The sequence below is a fragment of the Haemaphysalis longicornis genome, unplaced genomic scaffold (genome assembly GCF_048455015.1).
Source record: "Haemaphysalis longicornis isolate Haplotype H1 unplaced genomic scaffold, Haemaphysalis longicornis Haplotype H1 scaffold_2, whole genome shotgun sequence".
Lineage (NCBI taxonomy): Eukaryota > Metazoa > Arthropoda > Arachnida > Ixodida > Ixodidae > Haemaphysalis > Haemaphysalis longicornis.
This window is the reverse complement of record NW_027526295.1, coordinates 117,950,736-117,970,881: the sequence shown is the minus strand read 5'-3', so window position 1 is coordinate 117,970,881 and position 20,146 is coordinate 117,950,736. Positions and strand designations below refer to the sequence as shown.

General features: G+C 46.5%; 1 protein-coding gene across 2 annotated transcripts in view; it reads left to right on the top strand.

Moving 5' to 3' along the window:
- The window catches only part of LOC144169140 (xaa-Arg dipeptidase-like), a 34,952-nt gene that overhangs the window by 12,657 nt on the left and 2,149 nt on the right, over window positions 1–20,146 (top strand). For both annotated transcript variants that reach the window (XM_077698168.1, XM_077698167.1), the window contains exons 3-6: window positions 2,109–2,275; window positions 6,434–6,583; window positions 9,848–9,983; window positions 18,338–18,583. In XM_077698168.1, the coding sequence (XP_077554294.1) occupies window positions 2,109–2,275; window positions 6,434–6,583; window positions 9,848–9,983; window positions 18,338–18,583 (699 nt within the window). The remainder of the gene's footprint in view (window positions 1–2,108; window positions 2,276–6,433; window positions 6,584–9,847; window positions 9,984–18,337; window positions 18,584–20,146) is intronic.

Below are 20,146 nucleotides of genomic sequence, written 5' to 3'. Positions count from 1 at the left end.
AAATCAACTTCACGTGTTTGTAGTCTGAAATCTCCTGTTTATATTTGACCTTGTGAGGTTCAGCAGAGGGTAACTGAAACGAAAACTACAGACTGTATCACTTGCGAGCAAAAAACGTATATTTCAGGTGTATATAACTAAAAAAGGCGTAACTCGGAATTATGCGTAAAATTCACACGAGGAAATGTAAATCATATAAACAGAATGTCAAGAAGGCGATGATTTTCAGAGTCCCTTCCGCCATTGTCCTATATTGGTGACTTGAATTGATTCCCGTTAAGGAGGCGGTATACATACGAAGTATGGGGAGAGTGCCATGAGGCTTTCCAAAACAATTAGCAATGGATATGTGTTAGCCCTGTATAAATGTCCAGGTGACGAAAACGTTTGCAGAATAGCAATATTTGCTCTAACCAGCAGCCCAAGTAAAGGATGTTTCAGAACAGTTCAAAAGTAAAACTGCGGAAAGTGGTAAAATGATTACTGAAATTGTGAAAATTGAGCAGCAATCCCTTACGACAAGTATTTGCATGAGCAGTGCCAATGCATGATGAAGAAGGATGATCAATGCGATCATCCTTCTCTTCAGTTTGGGAGTTCACTTTTAACGAAAGTAGCACTGAAGCAAGTGCCAGATTATCGTTTATATGTGATGAAACAATGTTGCACATATATACCACAGAAATCAAAAACGCAAAAAGGTTGCGGCTAATGTGGGGCATAGGTAAACATGAACCCTTAAGGTATAGTTTAGTGCACTTGGTAATGCTGTTGCGGGCGGAGCGCATTCAGTTCACTTCAGTTATTTATGTTATTTTCAAAGGTGAAGTTAGTCATGTTACGTGCAGACGATAAAGCCATAGTCAAATGACTGCATGGGGAGCACTGCTTCGCTGTTACCAAATAGATAAACATGCACTGAACGCAGGAACAATGAAGAAAATTTCGAATAAAAGAAAGCTAACAGTGCTATACTCGGTGACAACTTAAGAACGGCACCGGAAGTTGCCGCTGTGCCTTATCACCGTAGCCGGATGTTTCTCCGCGCGGCGCAAGTAGGGCGTTGCTGGGAATATTTTGAACATGGCGTCAGCCGTTCCCGTGATTTTTTGGACTAAATATGCTTATAAACGACTCCAGCGACGACAAACAAACTGCGTGAGACAAGGCACACGATATCACGCATTCATAGCAAACCCCTTTCAAAACGCGCGCGCATTGACGTTACGGGTCCGGCGCTTTGGCGGAGTGATACACTACATGAGGTGGTGCCGTTCTTGAGTTGTAACCGAGTATAGTAGTGACGGTAAACAAACAATGAATGCAGCATAAAGACGGAACAAGAGCGGGTCCAACTGAAGGGAAACAAAAAAAAGCATAGTAAGTATAGGAAGAATACAATGGCCCAGTATTAATACATTGCAGTCCAGATCGTTGTCATTTGTACTCCTGTTAACCGGACTGAAGGGAAGCCGTACCTCTGCGAACACCAGTAAAATTTGTGGCCTACGTTTTGCGCAATTGCCAATTCTGGGAAGTTATCTCAAAGGTGCACCACGTTCACCAGCTGTGCCCGACGGGGAGAGGGTGGTTCAAGTAGCGGCCAGTAGCACCACGACTACTCGTAAATTTTGTAACATTCATAGTCCAAACAAATGCCGCCGTTAAGCTTCAGTGTTCGTATTTGTACACATGATAAAAAACCTATTAGATTTGCTTGCTTTAACTGCCTGTCGGAGCCGATATGTGCGTCGAGAGGGAAGGTCGCCTGAGTGTCAGACATCGACCCACGTTGGAATGTAGTACTTCAATAACAGGGTGGCCTTTCTGCGAATAACATTAAGAGTGGCGGTAAAAATATGGTGCGGAAAGTTAGTCCAAAGTTTTATTGCCTGCCACCTTCTCTGGCGCACATTGATGCTGTTAGAGAGGTCAAGTTCAAATTGGTTGCAATTTCTAGGATTAGGTAAATGTTTCATGTTAATTGGCAGCCTAACAAGCAGGACTTAGAAGCACTTGTGTTTTTCGTTATTTGAATAATATTTATGGGACAACGAAGAAACCTTGAAAAGTATACTTTAATTTGTGTCTTTTTTAATTTACTTCAGCGGGTTCCCCAGTGGTTGCCCTGCTGTGTGAGTACGACGCACTGCCAGGCCTGGGCCACGCCTGTGGACACAACCTCATCGCTGAGAGTGCGCTGGCTGCGGCTGTAGCACTGCGCGCTCTTTTGCGACGGGACCAAGAATCGCGGGGAAAAGCACTACAGGGAAAAGTAAGCAACGATTTATGGCTGCCCGAATCGTCAATAATCACAGCCTGCACGAAGTTCCTCAAGCGTTTTGCTCTGATGCTTTGAACCTGCTCATCGCTTTGATTTTAACAACAATGAGACCAGATTACTTGAAATTGAGCCTTCTGTGAACTGTGTATGCAAAAAAAACCGCTGTCGTTTAATCTTACGCAGTGTGAAAGAAGGGCAAAGCCTGCTGGCGTCAACCCGCAATGTTATTGATGGGTTTTTTGACGATGGGCGTTTAAATGTCATTTCTCCGTACTAGGCCAAAATGGAATGGTTATTAACGGATAAAAGTCACTTGAACGATGACGCAATATCACCATCAGTTACCAATATCTCGGAGCCATTGCAGAAAACATCCCGTAAGTGTTTGAAAGACGCCTGGTGGAGCGCGGTAGTGTTAAATTCGACGGCAACGGCACAGGTACCCCTCATGAAAATAGACGTTGAGCTTTAATAAACCCCCTATTGTGTTTCTATAGAGTCAATAAAAATTCAATTAAAACTCATCGCGTATAGACTGTGCTCGCTAGAAATTCAACGAACTTTTTATTGCACCAAATCGACCAACATTTTTTTGCCTTCAAGTCATTGAGTTTTAATACAATTCATATTGCGTTTCTATAGAGTGAACCAAATCTTCCTTCTTAAACACTGCGGCCAATATAAAATCAATAAGCATTCTATTGCAAAAATACAACATGCATACAACAGACTCTGTATTGTCTTTCTCTGGGGTCGATCGAACTCCTTATGTGTGGACTGGGGCCATTAGACATGCAATAAATATCTTATTAGGAACACGCAGCAAGCATCTTGTTGCCTTCATCATGTTGAGTTTCAATAGACTCTGTCTTGGGTTTCTATAGCCCACCCACGGAGGTGTCGTAGTTTAGCCGGGCATATATGTGAGATGCTATTGCGCCGACTGCCCCGCCGCATTAACAGAGCTCGCGAGATAGACGTACCATCACTTCGTCTTGAGAGCACTTGGGCGCTGTGGCGCCCGGGGTGACGGACATTACCGCCGGACAGTCCGAGCCCCTACAAAGCTCCTCTGTTAGAACGTGCCAGAAAACCTGACTCACAGGCATCAGGATATTACGGCAATACTCAATAGGAACTTTATAGAAAGCTAAAATAGATAAATTTAAGAAAAACTCATCAGAACTTATATTCAGACTTAGCTGATAAGCAACTGGTTGTGATGACGTAGCACACCAAGAATCTTACAGAAATCTAATTGAGATAAATTTAATATAAACCCGTCAGAAACTGTATTCAAAACGGACTCACTCACAACAGGATGTTGCGACGATACTCAATAATAATTTTAAGAAAGCCAATTTAGGCAAATTTAATAAAAACTCATCTAAAAGTTTATTGAAAGTTTAGACACACGCAACAGGATGTTACGACTATACTAAATAAATATTATTAAAAATTTTGAAATAAATTTAATAAAAATCCGTCAAAACTATATTCAAACCTGACTCACACGCAACAAGCTGTTGCGACTATACATAGTAAGAATTGCATAGAAAGCTTATTGAAATTTTTTATAAAAACCCTGTAAGAAACTCATAAGGAACTATATTGAAAAGCGATAAGGTCTATTGACTTGGCTCTATAGACTTTTAATTAAAGCGCGGTGGCCAATTTGTAAAGAAAACTCAATAAAAATATTCTACAAAATGTTGACAAAATGTTTATAGGATTCTTTTGAGCAATCTCTATAACAAGTTTATTAAATGTCGGTAAACATTTTTGTGGGGGACATTGGCTGATTGCACCTTTGTGGCTGTTATTATGTCAGTTTTTAGAATAAGTTTGATGAAATAAATAATGCTTCCACTTAAGCTATCTCACCATCCATCTTCGCCGCAGTATGAACTCTCGAAAATGAAGTGAATAAATGAAACAGAATGTAGTAAAACTTTACTTTTCTTAGACCAACTAAATTTCTTTTGGTTTGTGACAAAGAGACGCGCTAAAAATATCATGCTCCGTCATTTTTTCTTATACATTTCCCGCTATGAAGCACATATGTGATTGCTGACAGAGCTGCAGACCATCATGCAGGTGAATGGCATACCTAGCACGTTCACTGAGAATAACAATGTGGTCCTGGAAATATGAGTCGATGAGGCAAAACTATATGGCACAGTTTTACCTTTCAACATATAAATCGCAAATTCAAAGAAATTTCGCACAAGCAAGGTTTAATAAAAAACAAGAGCTGCAATTGTTGAGGAAGCAATACCTTCCGCACTCGTTGTAGCAAATTCGTGCAAGAATTTTCTGCTCACCTGCCATAAAAACTAAATGTTAACTAAGCAATAGCAAACGCTCAGTTACGTCACGAGTGCTGTAGAAGTTTTTGAAGTGAAGTATGCATTTGCTCATGAGTGCGTGCATAAAAAATCTAGTTTAGGTGGAAATAAGTTTTGTGCTATTTCAGTTTTGCCAAAGTATTGTTTCCCATAACGATCGTGGCCGGAGCCGGCGCGCGTCCAAGCCGGGGCGCGGTGGTTGTCGCTGCCGGCTGGCTGCGCGGCTAAAGAACGCGAGGGAAGCTTCGCTTTTGCTTCCGTGTCGAAAAATGCAGGTGAAATACCTGCCAAGAGAAGTGCCTGCTTTGAGAAGACAGCTGCGCGCTGCAAATCTCGCGCCAGCCACACTACGAACGCAAGAGCGAAAGTTCCCCTCGCTCTCTTTAGCCGCGCAGCCAGCTGGCAGCGGTAACGGTCGCGCCGCTGCTTGGAGGCGCGCCTGCTCTGGCCATGGTCACCGTGGCCTGCAAATGTTTGGCAAAAACTGTACATGCTGAAAGGAACGTTAGAAAATAAGGGCCAGAAGCCATGTAACAAAGGTAGACCGAGCAACAAGATATCAGCGATGATTTAGTTTTGAGAAAATACGATCCAGTATTGACATTGTTTCGTAAGCACACAATGCTATCTCTGGCAGTAAAATGGTGTCCGTTTTGTAAATTGCGGGTAGTCAGCGCTAGCGCGTGCCTTTCAAGTCTTCGGCCCAGTTCGCTGCGCTGCCTCGAAACTGACCGATTCCCCTACGCAGACCTCTTAAAGGAGGATGGTTGCCTTGAGAAGCGGGACTTTACCACACATAACATGTGCTTATAACTAGTGAAACCTCTTCGTTATGTAAGGGAGATAAAGATGCAGGTCTTTGATTTGAATTTTCTTGTGTGAGCAGGGCCCGATGAGGGGTGGGCGCACCAGCGGAAGCACTCCCGTTCCATGTCTTCTAAGCGTCACTTTCTTGTGATGTCGAAAGCATCTCTTTGTTACTTCTAAAACGGTTGGCGTCTCAGACTTTGTTTTACTTGTAATGCCAGATGGTGATGCCACCTTGTATGCCGGTCAGCACTAGCAGCGTGCTGAAATGTTAACGCCACTCTTAGCAACCGACGGAACCGCTTTCATTTGAGAAGCTCTTCGTAAGTCTTCGTCGTTCAAGGAATGTATCGCATGGAAACGTACTCACGGTCTAAGTTTAAACTAAACGGGGCTCCTGAGTACTTAGATCCAAGCTTGGTTCGGTGCTGTAGCCAGCCTTCGGTGTTTGACGTTACCAGCTCAATAAAGTTTGGAGTTTTCACACGACGGAGTCGTTGCTAGGCACACAATCGGTGAATAGTCGCACAAGTGCAGCGATGGCGTGTTGAACCTCAAACAGGGTCGTTTGAAAAAAGAGAGTTTGACGTAATAGAAATATACGTAAGGGGGAAAAGAGAAAAAAAAATCTAAAATTGAGAAATCCCACTGAGGCTTTCATAGTAGACGCCGAAACCGCAGAACCTTGGTGAATTGCTCCCAACATAAATACAATTATAGGTAGTCATTATCTATGGATACACACACATTATCCCTGCCTCCTTGGTGAGCCCCTTCTCCGATCTCAAAATCTTACAAAAAAAGTGTTGACTACCCTCCTGTCCCCCACCCCCCACCCATACGCTAACACATACATCAGCCATCTAAAATTAATGGCGACTACTTTCAAGATGAATTTTGTGATGGTTGACCAGCGGTGAATCAGTTCTCTTACTAGGGAAGAGCGTTAGACATTCCATTTATGCGTCCTGGTGCTTTTTTCCCGGCAACGCAGGTGGTAGTACTTGGAACGCCGGCCGAGGAGGGCGGGATGGGCAAGGAGTTCTTGCTGAAGGCCGGAGCATTTGAAGGCGTCGACGCCGCTCTAATGGCTCATCCAGGAAAGACAGGCTGCATGCGGGTGATACTGGCGGCCAAGTGTACGGTCAGTGAGCCTTCGCTGCTGTTACAGGCGTTTTTTTAAAGAAAGTGACGTACCAACGACGATTAATTTATTTTTCTGACCGTTATAGCGACAATTAATTTCCTGAACTCGTGACAGTCGCCCGCAAAAAGATTCTACAGACGGTTGCGCGCAAACAAACTAGGTTCGTTTATTGCCTGTCAAGTTTTTTGCTTCACTCCCATTCGAACGATGTGTTTTTCTATCTCTGGGACCTCTTCGTGCGCCGATAAGGGCGAAATGACAAAGTCCTTAAAAAGGCGCTGTCGAATCAAAGTGCCTTACTTACCCTCTTGGATTCTTCCGAACGCCTTGGCTTTATTATAAGCAGCTGCGTGGCACCCAACCTCGCCCCGTTAGTGCCACTACATGGTTCCTGCGCATATTTCGCCCGCACTCTTTGTGTGATAATGTCTCGGGAAGATACCAAGGCGCAAGAATTCAGGAGTTTACTTGGGCCTCAGTATCTTACAGAAAGCCTATTCTGGTTGACTTTGGTGTCGTCACAAAAAGTGAATGCTAATGAGCAAGTGTTCTGGTCGCCATTGTAGTGTTGCGGCTTGTGCGTACAAGTAAGTCTAGAATGGTGCTACACGTTGAGCCCGGTGAAGCACTTGTTTGTCCGTATTCTGCTGTTGGATAATGCAGTAAGAATTGGTGGGAGGCCCCGCACAGCCAATAAAAGTTAGAATGAGAAAAGGGTAAGATAACTTGCGGCATCCAAACTGCGCTTGGAACCCTCCTGCAGCGGTGCCCATCGCTCTCATTGCGCGCCCGACTTCTTGATTCCAACACTAAAATATGCATTGTTGTGCATATGAATCTAATCTGTGGCACACAAACCTGGGGGTTTAACCTCTTTGGCAATTCGGTTTTTTTTTTGTTGTTTGTGGGTGGGGAAGAAAATGCTGCGCTAGGCACTTTTTTCTCGCTCCGGAAACCGACGACCCTCAGCGTGCCGAAGTATTCACAGATATCGTCTGACAAATTTATTTTCACACACCGGCTTCGTTGTCACCGTAGGAGGATGGACACCCAAAGCTTCATATCTCTTTAGTATACATGTGAAAATTGTGAAAAACAATACATTAGAATACATTAGAACAATACATTAGAATACATGTGAAAAAATTCACATATACATGTGAAAACACCAGCGGCCCGTGTTTCCAATTTTTCAAAACGGCAATGCGGGGCCGTCACTGGGCCGGTTAGCCGCGTCGGAAACCGGATTGCTCGGACACACACGGGCCTACCGCTTTACGCATGTTCAGGTATTTTTGTATAACCAATAAGTGTGGCTTGCCGGCAAACATTTTCGCCGCCTCATCAGAGCGACAGAACACAGTATGGCAGAGCGGTAGGCTGCCTTCCCTCCGCTGCCGAGGCTTTCAGGGAGACGTTAAGTCGCATTGCAGCTGGCCACCTGCTCCTGCCGATGGGAATGTTGGGCCCCGCTTCGACGGGTCCAGTGTCTTTTTGTGCGCGTTCTGATATCGAACCTGCAGTCAGTGGGGGCGGTGGTATCGATAGGAATGGGAATGACGGCGACGAACTCTCAATATTGGTGGACAGGAAAAGAGCGACAGGCAGACAATGCACTGCTTAGGTGAGAAGGGACCACACAGAAGTAATTAGAGCGCAAAGCATGGCTGGCACGGTGCACGGTACGCGTGCGACGAACGGCGTGTAGCAGGATTCTAAAGTCCGAGCAAGGCATGCGTACCGGGCCGAGCCAAGTTCTCCGAGGGCGGGGTGGAGATTTTCAGGCATTCCCTGAGATTCAACAATGGATCTCCATTTGTCGTTTCATTTTGACACCGCATCCGATTAAAACAGCTTTAGGAAATACTGTGCTTTTCATCTAATAGCCTTACGGTCTCCAGTGTTTCTGGCGCTGGCGTACACAGGTAAGGCCAAATTCCCCTGCCGCCGGTAAACATTTTTGTGCTGATTAGGATATAGCGTCTGCCTAAGATCAAATAAAGATAAATATTTTGGGTCGCAACCGTTGCCACAAATTCGCATGGTTTCAACTTAGGTTAGAAACTCCTGGTGCTAAGGCTCACAAGATTTCGACGCCAAGCACTCGCCACTACCATTACCCGCTGACAGTGCCGCTGAACAAACAAAAATGAAAAACAATATTATTCAGAAGGTTATGCGGAGCGCCCCTACTGACCCCAATGTTTCTCATTTATGGATATTTAAGAAAGCAGAATACTCCCCACAAGTGAGCAGATCCAACGGTCACTTCATTTACTCAGGCTGGCAGTAACTCAACCGAGCACAGCGGCTCACGATTATGATAATGTACGAATGATGATTATGATGGAATGTGCCGGTAGGAGGTTTGTGGCACCAACATATGGCTACTGGTACACTTCATGAGAGTATGGTGCTGCAACAGTCAACGGCTGGTTGCCCAAAACACTGCTTGATATATGGATATTTTGGCTTTTTAAACTTTTTTCACTCCCGTATTTTCTTACACCCCAATCGTTTTTTCCATTTTGTTTACGTTTGGCAAGAAGGGGGGGGGGGGGGCGGAGTTGAGCACTTTTCCATGCAAAACTTTGCGTTACCACTGTTTCCAGTGAGGCGAGGAAAAGCTAAGTAGATCGAACATGAATTCTTGTTAGTACTAGTTTCTGGTACTATAAAGTAGAACAGTCCTTAATCAGATTCACAGTATCATGGTCTTTTGCGGACTTTTAAATATGTTTATATTCAGGCGCGGAAAGACACTGTTTGACGTTATTGCAGTCGTGTTACAATTGTTTTGGAGGGCGGTACATATAAGAGCATTTAAATGCTCGCCCTGCCTACAATAGAACGATGTATTTCGAACGTAATGGTACAAAACCAATGAGTACATTTAGAGAGAGCCTGGATTTGATGAAAGAGGTAGTTCTAGTGTCATCTCTCTTGGCAAAAAAGCAACAGCGTTGAATCCGCTCAAGGTATTCAGAATAATCACTGAAGCACTCAGACTGCCGCCTCCTCGCTCAAACGGGTAACCCGCAGCCACAACCTCTCACGCTCACAAGTAAAGCCACAGACGCGCAGAAAGCCTTTATCTCTCCTGTTCCGCGGGGATTAAAAACTCTTGCCGCCAGTATTTTTTCGCTGACCTTGAGTGCTCCGTTACAAAACGCTCCCTGGCCGTTGAAGTAACGGTATCACGTCATGCATATTAAGTCCCAAAGGTAGATGTCATCTACATCTTTTTCGCTTCGTACGCAGCTCAGCGCCGTTTTCGAGTGCGGTGAAGATCCAGAAGGTCTGGAAATTGAACCACGTGTCATGGACGCTGCCGTCCTGGCATATGCCAACCTGAGTCTTCTGAGAGAGCGCCTTGACCCCTTGTGCAGAATACACGGTGAGCAAACGGATGTCGCTGAAACTTGAATTTCAGAGCTGAGGTTTTCAAAAAAGTGTTTTATTACGTGTTGACCTTAATTCTGAAACATGAATGTTTGTTGTCTGATTAAATGTTTTTTGTCTGTTCATGTTATTCATTTCGAGTCTTCTTGAAAGCTGGCAACTTCAGTGCAACCGACGGTATGCTAATATTGTTGAAGTTCCGGTGCATACCTGCTATAACACATCCAGCCAAGAAGCCCACAATCTTTGCAATGCGTGCGAGGCAAAGGGACTATAGCAATGTATATTATCCCATATTAGAAGCCGCAGTTATTTATGCCTTAATGGAGTCTTTCGTAGCGATCGGCAAATGATGAAACTATAAAAGATACAGGAACATTTAAAGTCCATAACTACGGGGGGGACGATTGGCAACAACTGATCAGCAAAAGGTACACGAGAGTTACACTTATTTGTCTCTCTGGTTTTTATCTTTCAAATGTGAAGGTTCGAATACTGGGGAACCAGGGCAAACCCACTATAATACACACAGCCAAAAAGAACACTTTTTTGATTTCTTACGAGTCAAAAGACAATGGCAATATACCTCCATTTTCGGGAGCCTATTTACGTTTTTGTGGTAACGCAGCCATATTTAAATGCTAGTGAAAGGACTAGTAATTAAAAAGTTGACCGAGCTTTGAAAACTGTCACAAGTTAAGCACGTGAAAAAGGAATTTCGAGGTTGGGGCAAAGTTCTGACAAAGTTTGATATGCTGTCCCTGCCGTTACCGGCGTCAGCTAGTTCCCACCGAAAATAATGTGGTTGGCATCTGTAGATCCGTCAGCTACCCCTGTAGAAGCAGAGCTTTTCGTCGCGTTCTTTCAAAGCTTCGCGTGGTTTAGCTTTCTAGTTTCTGTACACGACAAACTAAATTAAACGGGCGTTAGGGGCTGAGAAACAACGGTTCAAAGCAAGCGGAAACAAAAAATTACCAGAAAAACAGTTGCGGCGTTCTGCAGTTCACTGGAGTTGTAGGCGTAGAGAGCCCACGGTGCTGGTGGGTTATGTGCAGGGAACCGGAGAGAAATATCGCATCGAGAACAGCACTCGTGGTGAAGAGACTCCCCCAAAACGGGTGAAAGGAGGGTGATGGTATTGTTATGATCGAGCCAAGAGAGGCTACCTAATGTGTTGCAGTGCCAACCATGAGCCTTGCGAGGTCACCGTAGTAGAAAAGTGTTGCTGTCTTACATCTAGGGGTCCACGTAGAAGAGCTAACAAGCTGCGTCCCGGCACGTTGGCGTCAAAGGTTGAATCTTGGCATGGGAATACATACTGTTGCTTCAGTGCTCGAGAGAGAGCGAATAGAGAGAGAGGGAGATGAGGAAGCTGTTGCCCTGTTGGAACTCCAGCGGACGGTACAGACGTCTGTGATACAAAAAACATTGCCTAAAGATCAATGCAAGCTGTACACATGCGACCAGATGATTGCGTAGCCGACCAAGACGCAAGTGGGTCAAGGTCTTGCCCATGGGGTGTAGTTTCCTGTGACAGCGGTGGCCGAGAACGAGGCAGAACGTGATTAGCTCCGGGTTTCATAAGACAGAGTGCTTGAGCGGCTGGGAATGCACGGTGAAAATCAAGGACACGCAGTAACTCTGTGTGAAGTGTTTTAAGTGCGGATGCACTTCTTAAAGGAGCCATGAAGAGAAAACACAAGTTTGGTTCATTCGAAAGATTGCCTCGTTAGAACCATAACGACACCACTTATAACGCAAACTTCGCTCAAATAAGCTACATAATTAGGAAAAACGGGAATGGTCATGCGACCCACCAGCTCATTTCCCGCAACAGAACCTATGCCGTCACATGGGCTAAGCTCTGCGATTGGCGGAGGCCGGCAAAAGCAAACGCATGTTAGGCAGGGCTTACAGTTTGCATAGCGAGCTAAATGCCCGTGAAACATACTGCACATTCTTTTTATGACAAAGAACGGTGGAGTAAACGGTTGAAGTTCCGAACGAACACGCAAGCGTGTGCGCCAATGCGTACGAAACAACCGCCTGGCCGAGCTCGACATCTCGCCGTCGCGCAGACGAATTTTCGGGTTCGAGGCGCTCTGACCTTGGAGGAAAAATGCCGTAAACACCGCGCATTGACGCTCGTATCTTTCTGGTCGAAGCAGAGAGCTCGCGCGAACGGCTTTCCATACACGACACCGGCCAACTGGCATAAGCGATACTGTTACTGAAGTTGAACTATTATTAACCGTAATAAAAATACGGCACATACGTACCAGTCTGTATTCGTCCGTGGCGACGGCGCTGACGAGGCAGCGGTGCCGACGGCAGGGCGTTCGTCTGTTGTGGCTATCGCGGAATGGTCGCTTTCCCGTCCACCGCGTATCCCACAACTCTTGCCGCTCGTGCACTTAGAAGCGTTGAGCGTTCAAGTGGTGTGAGGTTGTTAAATGCAAGCCCGAGCTCCTCGGCGAGAGTTTTGTTCTCCGGATCAGGCGATTCCATGACTAGGGCTGCGGGTGCACTAGGTTTTACTAGCATTTTTAAAATGGCCGCCGTCTCGGTCGACTCCCGCGTGTGGGTGCTATATGGAGTCGACATACTAAGTATCTGTTTCATGGACCGGCCCGTGTGACACCATTGCTCACGTCACCAAATGTGCAATTTTAGCGGGAGATTTAAAATTTTGGCTTAAATTGCCTTATTTCTCAGTGAATAAAGCATCATTTGCTTCCGGGAAAGCGCTTGGGGTACTATGAAACACCTAATCTTTCGAATAAAACAAACTTTTGTTTTCTCTTCATGGCTCCTTTAAGCGAGCCTGAAGCGTCCGCCGCCGTCCGCATTCCGCCGCCGTCCGCATAGCAACAGCTGCGGGTGCGCGCGCTCCTCGTCTTCCTTGGCAACGGGGGGAGATGGGCGCGCGCTGCCTGGCCGCTGACATGGCACATACCCACGTGGGGGATTGGCCAGGAATCTCCTCGTCTTCCTTGGCAACGGGGGGAGAAGGGCGCGCGCTGCCTGGCTGCTGACATGGCACATACCCACGTGGGGGATTGGCCAGGAATCGGGCGTGAGAAGGGCTAATGCACCCGCTTAAAGGAGTACTGACACGAAATTTCAAAGCTGAGATCCGCTCTAGCAATGACGTACAACGACAACACAAATAGGTGTCTGTGCATGGCACATACCCACGTGGGGGATTGGCCAGGAATCGGGCGTGAGAAGGGCTAATGCACCCGCTTAAAGGAGTACTGACACGAAATTTCAAAGCTGAGATACGCTCTAGCAATCAAGTACAACGACAACACAAATAGGTGTCTGTGAATAAATGCATCTTTCTTTCTTTGTACTTGTGTGTGTGTGTGTGATCTCTCTTTCGCGAACATTACCGAACCGCGCAAATTCAACTCCTGCATTCGCACTTTCACATTCTTCCCCTCGGGTAAATGCGGGGAATTTTTTTGAAAAGAGGCCACTGCAAGTTACATCTGGTGGCTCCCTGTTCATCATCGATTTGCTCGCTTGATGGAGGAAGCTGCTTAGAAAGTAATATTAGTGCAGACAAGTCTAAAGGAGGTATTAGTTCGTGCACGAATGAGAAGCACTTTTAGTGACAACGAGTTTTATACTTTTTGTGAGGATGTGGGGCCCCTGTCTCAAGCAATATTTGCACCTATGGGAGGCCAGATTAATGTCTTGTCTTGAATCAAGTCGTGGGTAGATGTCATGGAGGACAGTTCACCACACAAAAAGAGGGGCGGCTTAGTGGTGGTGGAAGAAGCTGCTGTAAAACATTAGAGACGCCAACAAGACATTATCCGCATGTAGCTAATCTCACATTTCTTGGGCATATTACTTGTAATGATGGGACTGCCTCACAATGGTTCTGATTCTTAAGGTGCGTTTAGTTCACTTAAAAACACATAATGCAACTCAACTGTCCTATCCCACATCTCCCCCGACGACACTGCCCAAAATAGCCTTTATTGCAACACTCTAGCCTCTCCTTCTCTTATTGTATTCTCCTGCCCAAGCAGTATTGTCCTCACCTTCTCATCAGCAGCGGAAAGGTTCGCTGATCATCTCGAATCTGCGGAACCACCGAGGGTTGATTCAACAGGGTCACTCGGAAGGGAAAGCACGGGTTATTTGGACCACGTCCAAATAACGGCGCGCTACCCTCGAGGTAACCCAGCTGCTCTTAAGCTAGGACATATGCAACGGGTTTTCTCCCTCCTCCTGCCTCTCCTAGTTCTGTCTTTTTCCTCCTCTCTAACCTGATAATTTCAGGGAACTGCAGTGAGCTCCCAGGCAAATTCTGCATGCGGCAGGTTAAACTGAGTTCTGCTGCAGCTTAATAACGTTTCCTACCGGGGCAGTGATGAACGCCTTTCGTAGTAATGGTTTGAGGTTTCACTTGTGAAATCAGAAAATAGTGGGTGTTTCTGAAAAATCAGTTTTACAAATAGAACGTGCGTACATACCAGGATTCCTCGCATGGGCTCCTTGTGTATTTAAGGTGACGCTATTGGCGGTGAAAGGTTTGAGTGGCGCCCCCTGGCTCCTGAGCTCAGCTTAGGGACTGCGTGCGCGCGCGTTTGTGTACGCGCGTGCGTGCATGCCCGCACGTGTGTGTTCACGTGTCCGTGCGTGTGTGTGTGCGTGCGGAAACGTGTTATGGCGGCGCACCTACAGAAATGATGAAAAAAAGCCTCTTCCTACTGACATTTTACACTCTCTACTGAATGTTTATGACCGAAAAGCAGTATTTAAAAATGTGTGTCATTTTTAAGTCTCTTTGATGTGGTCACCTATAAATATCAGACGAGCTTGAAACCACAATTGAATTGTGGATGAATTGGTTATGGCGCCGTGGCCTGAACACAAGCAGAGCCGCCGAGCTTGAACCGATCACAATTATCGGTAGCAGGCTGAATCGCTAACGTTTTGCTCAACAATCCTCCATATTGGTTATAAGGCTGGTATAAATCCACCAGGCGGATATAAACACACCAAGTTATTTGGAACTCAACCTACATTTCTTGCGCCCCATTGTGCATGTCGGCCCCGTCCCGTGACACCGTAAAGTTATGTGATACAGTACTTTCCAGCGTTCGGCAAGGTAGCAAAACCTGTTTTACTATCTCCTTACATAAGATTACTGGGAATCGTAATGCGTTCTGCCTAAACCGACAGCCCCCGAAAGCCTGGTATTTGTTTTTGTCTTGCATTCCCGCTGTTGTCGGTTATTAGCAGCTGGCTGTTCTCTTTGCTGGAAAGATTGCTGGATAGAGAAACTGACGCCCAGCCTTGACTGTTCGCGCTCCGCACAGGACCGGCTTCGCAAGAAATGGGGCGACGCCGACAATGTTTCTCCCAATGTTTCTTCGTATAGAGCCTTTACGTCAAGCGCGATAAATATTCCCTCCATGACCAGCGGGTGCACATGAATCCGCTTTCTGCCTCAGAAATTATGCTTGACTTCATGCCTCAGAAATCACGCATGTGACCATTACCGATAGATCCTCAGCTTTTTAAAGGGGTCCTGAAAGACCTTCCGCCGATGCATGGATGTACATGTAACCAAATAAGACAATGTATTAGCAATCTCCTCCCGCAAGAATTTTGTTAAAGCGATGAGTATTAGCTGAGAAATCGTAAATCAAAAACCGCGCATTATCGCCGCGCCGCGTTTCCTCCTCTTTTCAACTGTTGACGGCGCGCCAGCACTCCCTCCCATGATGCTGCGCTAGTCAGCGGTGACGTACTTCCGCATTACGCTCCTCCGACTGCCGTCTGCTACGGGCAAGTTTTGTTGACACCATGAATTCCGCAATCCACTCAAGGATGGATAAGAGAACGAAAAATCTGGCCGCATGTGTGCGGTGGCCTGGCCTTGCCCTTTCGCGGTGTGCGTTGCTGCAGTGCAGCACGTGACTTTTAATTGGCGGCGAACTCGCAGCCGCTGGGGAGGATCTTGCGCTCGGTCCCTTTCATGCACCGCGCACTGTTTATCCAAAAAGCGCCGTATCAGATGTGGCCCCGCTGGTGCCGGGTCTTATTTTGCGGTGGTGGTAATTCCTGCCGGCGCCATGTGAAAAAGACATTTTAAACCGATACAGAACCCGTGCACAAAACGCTTCAATCATGTGACCAGTTCAGCTTGGGGCGACGCGTGGTGGAGAGCGGCAACGTTGGCAAAACATGCTCCGGCGCGGCTCTGAGCTTTCTAGCGCTGGAGCGAGCGCCTTTCTTTGACGATCTCAAACATCGGTTGCCTTGGCAACAAGGCACAAACCGCCCCAGAGGTCAGTTACGGTTGCGTGATCCCGGTTCAGCTCGGGGCCCCACCTCGCGACATGTGGGCACTGCAGACGTACCACTCACTCTCATTACGAAGTGTGAGATGCGTTTGGCATTACAGGAGGCGATGGTGTGTGTGTTGTGGACGCCTTTGTTTCGCGATGAAATGCGACGTTGTGCTTCTGCGGGTGGATAGTGCTTCCCATGGTGTGGATTATCTTTCTCGAGCGACGTACGACTCAACCTCGCATGGGGTATGTGCAGTGTGCGTGGCTAAAAGCCATCTCGGCTTGCGCGCCAGCTCGGCTTGCGCGCCAGCTTGTGCGACTTGCTGTTCGTCCCCGCAAACCGCGCGCGAGGTGAGTGCCGAATTTACGACGGGCAGGAGGAGGCAACCCATCGTCTGTCAATCGCGGTTCAGACTTGCAACGCATGTTGTGACGTTGTGTTCGTTGTAAACGCATCTCTGGATTGTTTTGAAGTGGAAAAAAATGTATCCGTGAAACCCGGGAATTCGGCTCAGGGCGTTCTCTGCGATTGCACGAAAGAAGTGCCACGGGGCTTCAACGCTTTCTTTATGGAACGTACTCCGGTAAGAGAATATCCATGTCGTGTTATGGCCGTGTTGCATTCAATACGAACGGTTAAGCGTTTGTTTACACTTGTTTCGTTTGTCGTAAAATGTCCAAGCACTCCGGCACTACGCTGGCAGATCAGCCGGCGAGTCGACGCTGAGCAGATGACTCATCTCTTTGCCGGAAGTGCGTGAAAAAGCCGCCCAATAGCAGGATGTCTAGCTCATGACGAACATCTGGGAATCGATGATGTAGACATGTGAAGATGGCGGCGTCCAAAAAAACGAAGGAAAGGGTGAGAAAAAAGCGACAAACTTTGCAACAAAAGTGTGAGCTTTCCGCTGCGCGTAAAAGAGTAATACTTGGCCCAGATGACCTTGACGACCCAGTCTAACGATTACGCTACTTAATTTAGTGTGCTCAAAATGCCTTTCAGGGACCCTTTAAATATCCCATGTGGGGTCTTTCTTTTCCCTCCCAGAGTGAGGAAAAATGCACCGGAAGTGGCTGTCTCCCTTTTGGAACCCTGGAAAACCTCCTTGACCGAACTTTTACCGCCATAGCAGATCGGCTTTGTGTAGCGTGACTTGTTTTTTCTGAATATTAAAAAAAATCGAGTTCCAAGGGTTTTGTTCCTGCAGCACTTTTTGTTTGCAGGCAAAATATCTCTGTGTTAGAATTTTACAGTGAAGCGTCCAAAACTGCATCCACTGTGTCTTATGGTGCGCAAGGTCCCTACTTTTATGCAAGTAGAACCATACATGTAAACACCAAGATATTCACAGCGTAGGCATACGACATACTTCTTGTTGTGCATCACGTTGTTCAAAATTGCATTCAAAAGTCTACCATTTGCACATATTACCGCAGTGTGGTACATTCATTGTCATCCGGAGAGACTTCAAGGATCCGTAACTTAAATCTTGTTTGCAAGAATATTATGTCGGCGTATGACGTAAATCGGGAAATAACTCTATACTGGGTTCCAGGACACTCTTGGATCGCTGGCAATGAGGCCGCAAATCGAAGACCGCTGTGTGCAGTTATGGGGAGGGCTATAGGCAGTTTACATCGTACTTTCATGCTATATTTGACACAAGACACAAACATTTCCCTCATCTGAACAGACGACAGGTCCCGCCGCATCCATCATACTTTTTAGCTGGCAACCCAATGTTTATATTTAACGTGTGTTTAGGTTTTAACGAAAAGGAAATTTTTACAGCTTCCTATAAATCTTCCACAATCATCCTGGCCCACTTTACAAGCCGTCTTCATGCCTTTTGTTTCATTTCACATTTGGTTTTACTAGTATTTAGTATTTACGTTTGCACTACTTTCATCAAATAACTTTCTGAGGTCTTTGCCCCACCTGGCCTTGTGGCATTAAACATCAACCATCACCATCATACCAGAACTCCCAACGAGTTATACATATATATGCTGTACTGCGGACTCTGTGCAGGTGTCATACTTACGTCCGAGGCGAAAAATGACATTGATGTTCAACGAAGCCGTTTGGTGTTCAACGTTCGTGCGCCCAGCGTGGAGCAGCTGGTGCGCTTGCGGAGGGACTTCGAGTCCTGCATGAAAGCGGCGGCTACGGCCTCGGGATGTGAGGTCACTGTGACTGAAATCGTGGCCCCTTGCAAGAGCATGAAGTTCAATGAACCTCTGCTCAAGCTCTTCTTGCGCTACGCCAAAGAGTACGGTACGTGAAACGGGGTGCGTGCAACGCCATTTCTAAGTGCAGAACTTTTTAGGCACTCGCCTTGTCGTCCTAGCTCGCTCGCTCGATCCAAGTATATAAAGCACCAAGGCGGCGTCCCGGGGTAACGCTGTTGTTCGCGGCGTACCCCAGAGGCTTCGAATGCCAAGTGGTTTGTATATTGATAAGCGTTGGAAACTCGTGAAACGCTGGCGCTCTTCATACATTTTCCCGTTGTTTAGCGCAAAGAAAACTATAGGTACATTTGAGGAAAAATATACGTAATTAACCGGCAGCGCCCGCGTTCCTTGAGTAGTTAAAGACGCCTATTGGGTTGGTTTTTACGATAGTAAACGCAAAATGTGGCAGTGAAACGCCGGCACCTGCGGGGAGAAAAGCACAAAGAGAACAGAACTCCCGCTGGTGAAGTTTAAGGCAGGGGGCGCGCGAGCACTGCGAAGGCGGGAAATTTGAATTGCATGGTGTGGTAGCTGTAAGCGGACAACGGCGGTACAGCCCATTATGGCGAACCACTCCTCTGCACTTCCGACAGCTTTCAAAATGAGTGGAACGGTTTAATTTTTTTAACTGGCCCGTGCTGCAGGTGGAATGTTTAACGAGGCGCTTATGCGTTCCAATTTTCTGTCTGACACCTACTACTGACGTTTACAGTGTCCAAAAGAATTCGGAATGAAATACGGAATGTGTCCTACTAGCTCGAAACATTTGGAGAAAAAATCAATGTGCCTATTTGTATCCCATAGATGTGCCCGCATTAACTGCATGGAAACTTGATGGGGTCAAATTGCTGTCTCACCAAAGATTGGTGGTTGAACAGGGTTAAGGTGCGCGCCGTCATGCTTGTTCGCATGGAAGTGTTCTTGAAAATTGCCCTACTGGTTTTTTAAATGCCGAGGAGCGGTCGTATACCCACATCTCAAACTGTATTTCAAGTCAAGATAGTATGAGTGCCAAAGAGAAAGTTGATGCAACTGAAGTCGGCCTTACACAAAACCGATAACACGTGGCAGGCAAAATACACTGTTAAACGACCGCTCCTATATTTCTTCAGAGTTCATTAAATTGCTTTCAAGCTAATGTTACGAAGTCGGCTGCAGTGAAGCCACGTGCGTGAAACGGCAGCATACAACATGGAGAATTGTAACATAAGAGGCTGTTGTGGACGGCGTGAGGTTTATCCAGCGTGAGGCGAGCCCTTGCTCAGTGAAGTCACAAGCCCTTGCCCTCCAATTTGTAATGGACAGTAATGTAAATATGAAGCTGATGGCATTTTTATCATTGCGTCAGCAATAAATGTGGATGTCGGCAAACATTTGCCCCGTCGACCAGGACGCCGACAGTGACAGAGGAATAGGGAACGAGTGAGCGTTAGAGGAGAGGGGCAGATAAAGCTGAGCCCGAGAATGCGTGTGGAGAGGGGGACGTCTAGCTGAGTTGCGAGTCAGCTGGGGAGTAGGCTGCAGTTACGCTGTGTTTGCACAGCTGCCTCTGCACGACACGCCATTTGGGACGTGGCATTTGCCCCCGCCATTATTCCGCATTATT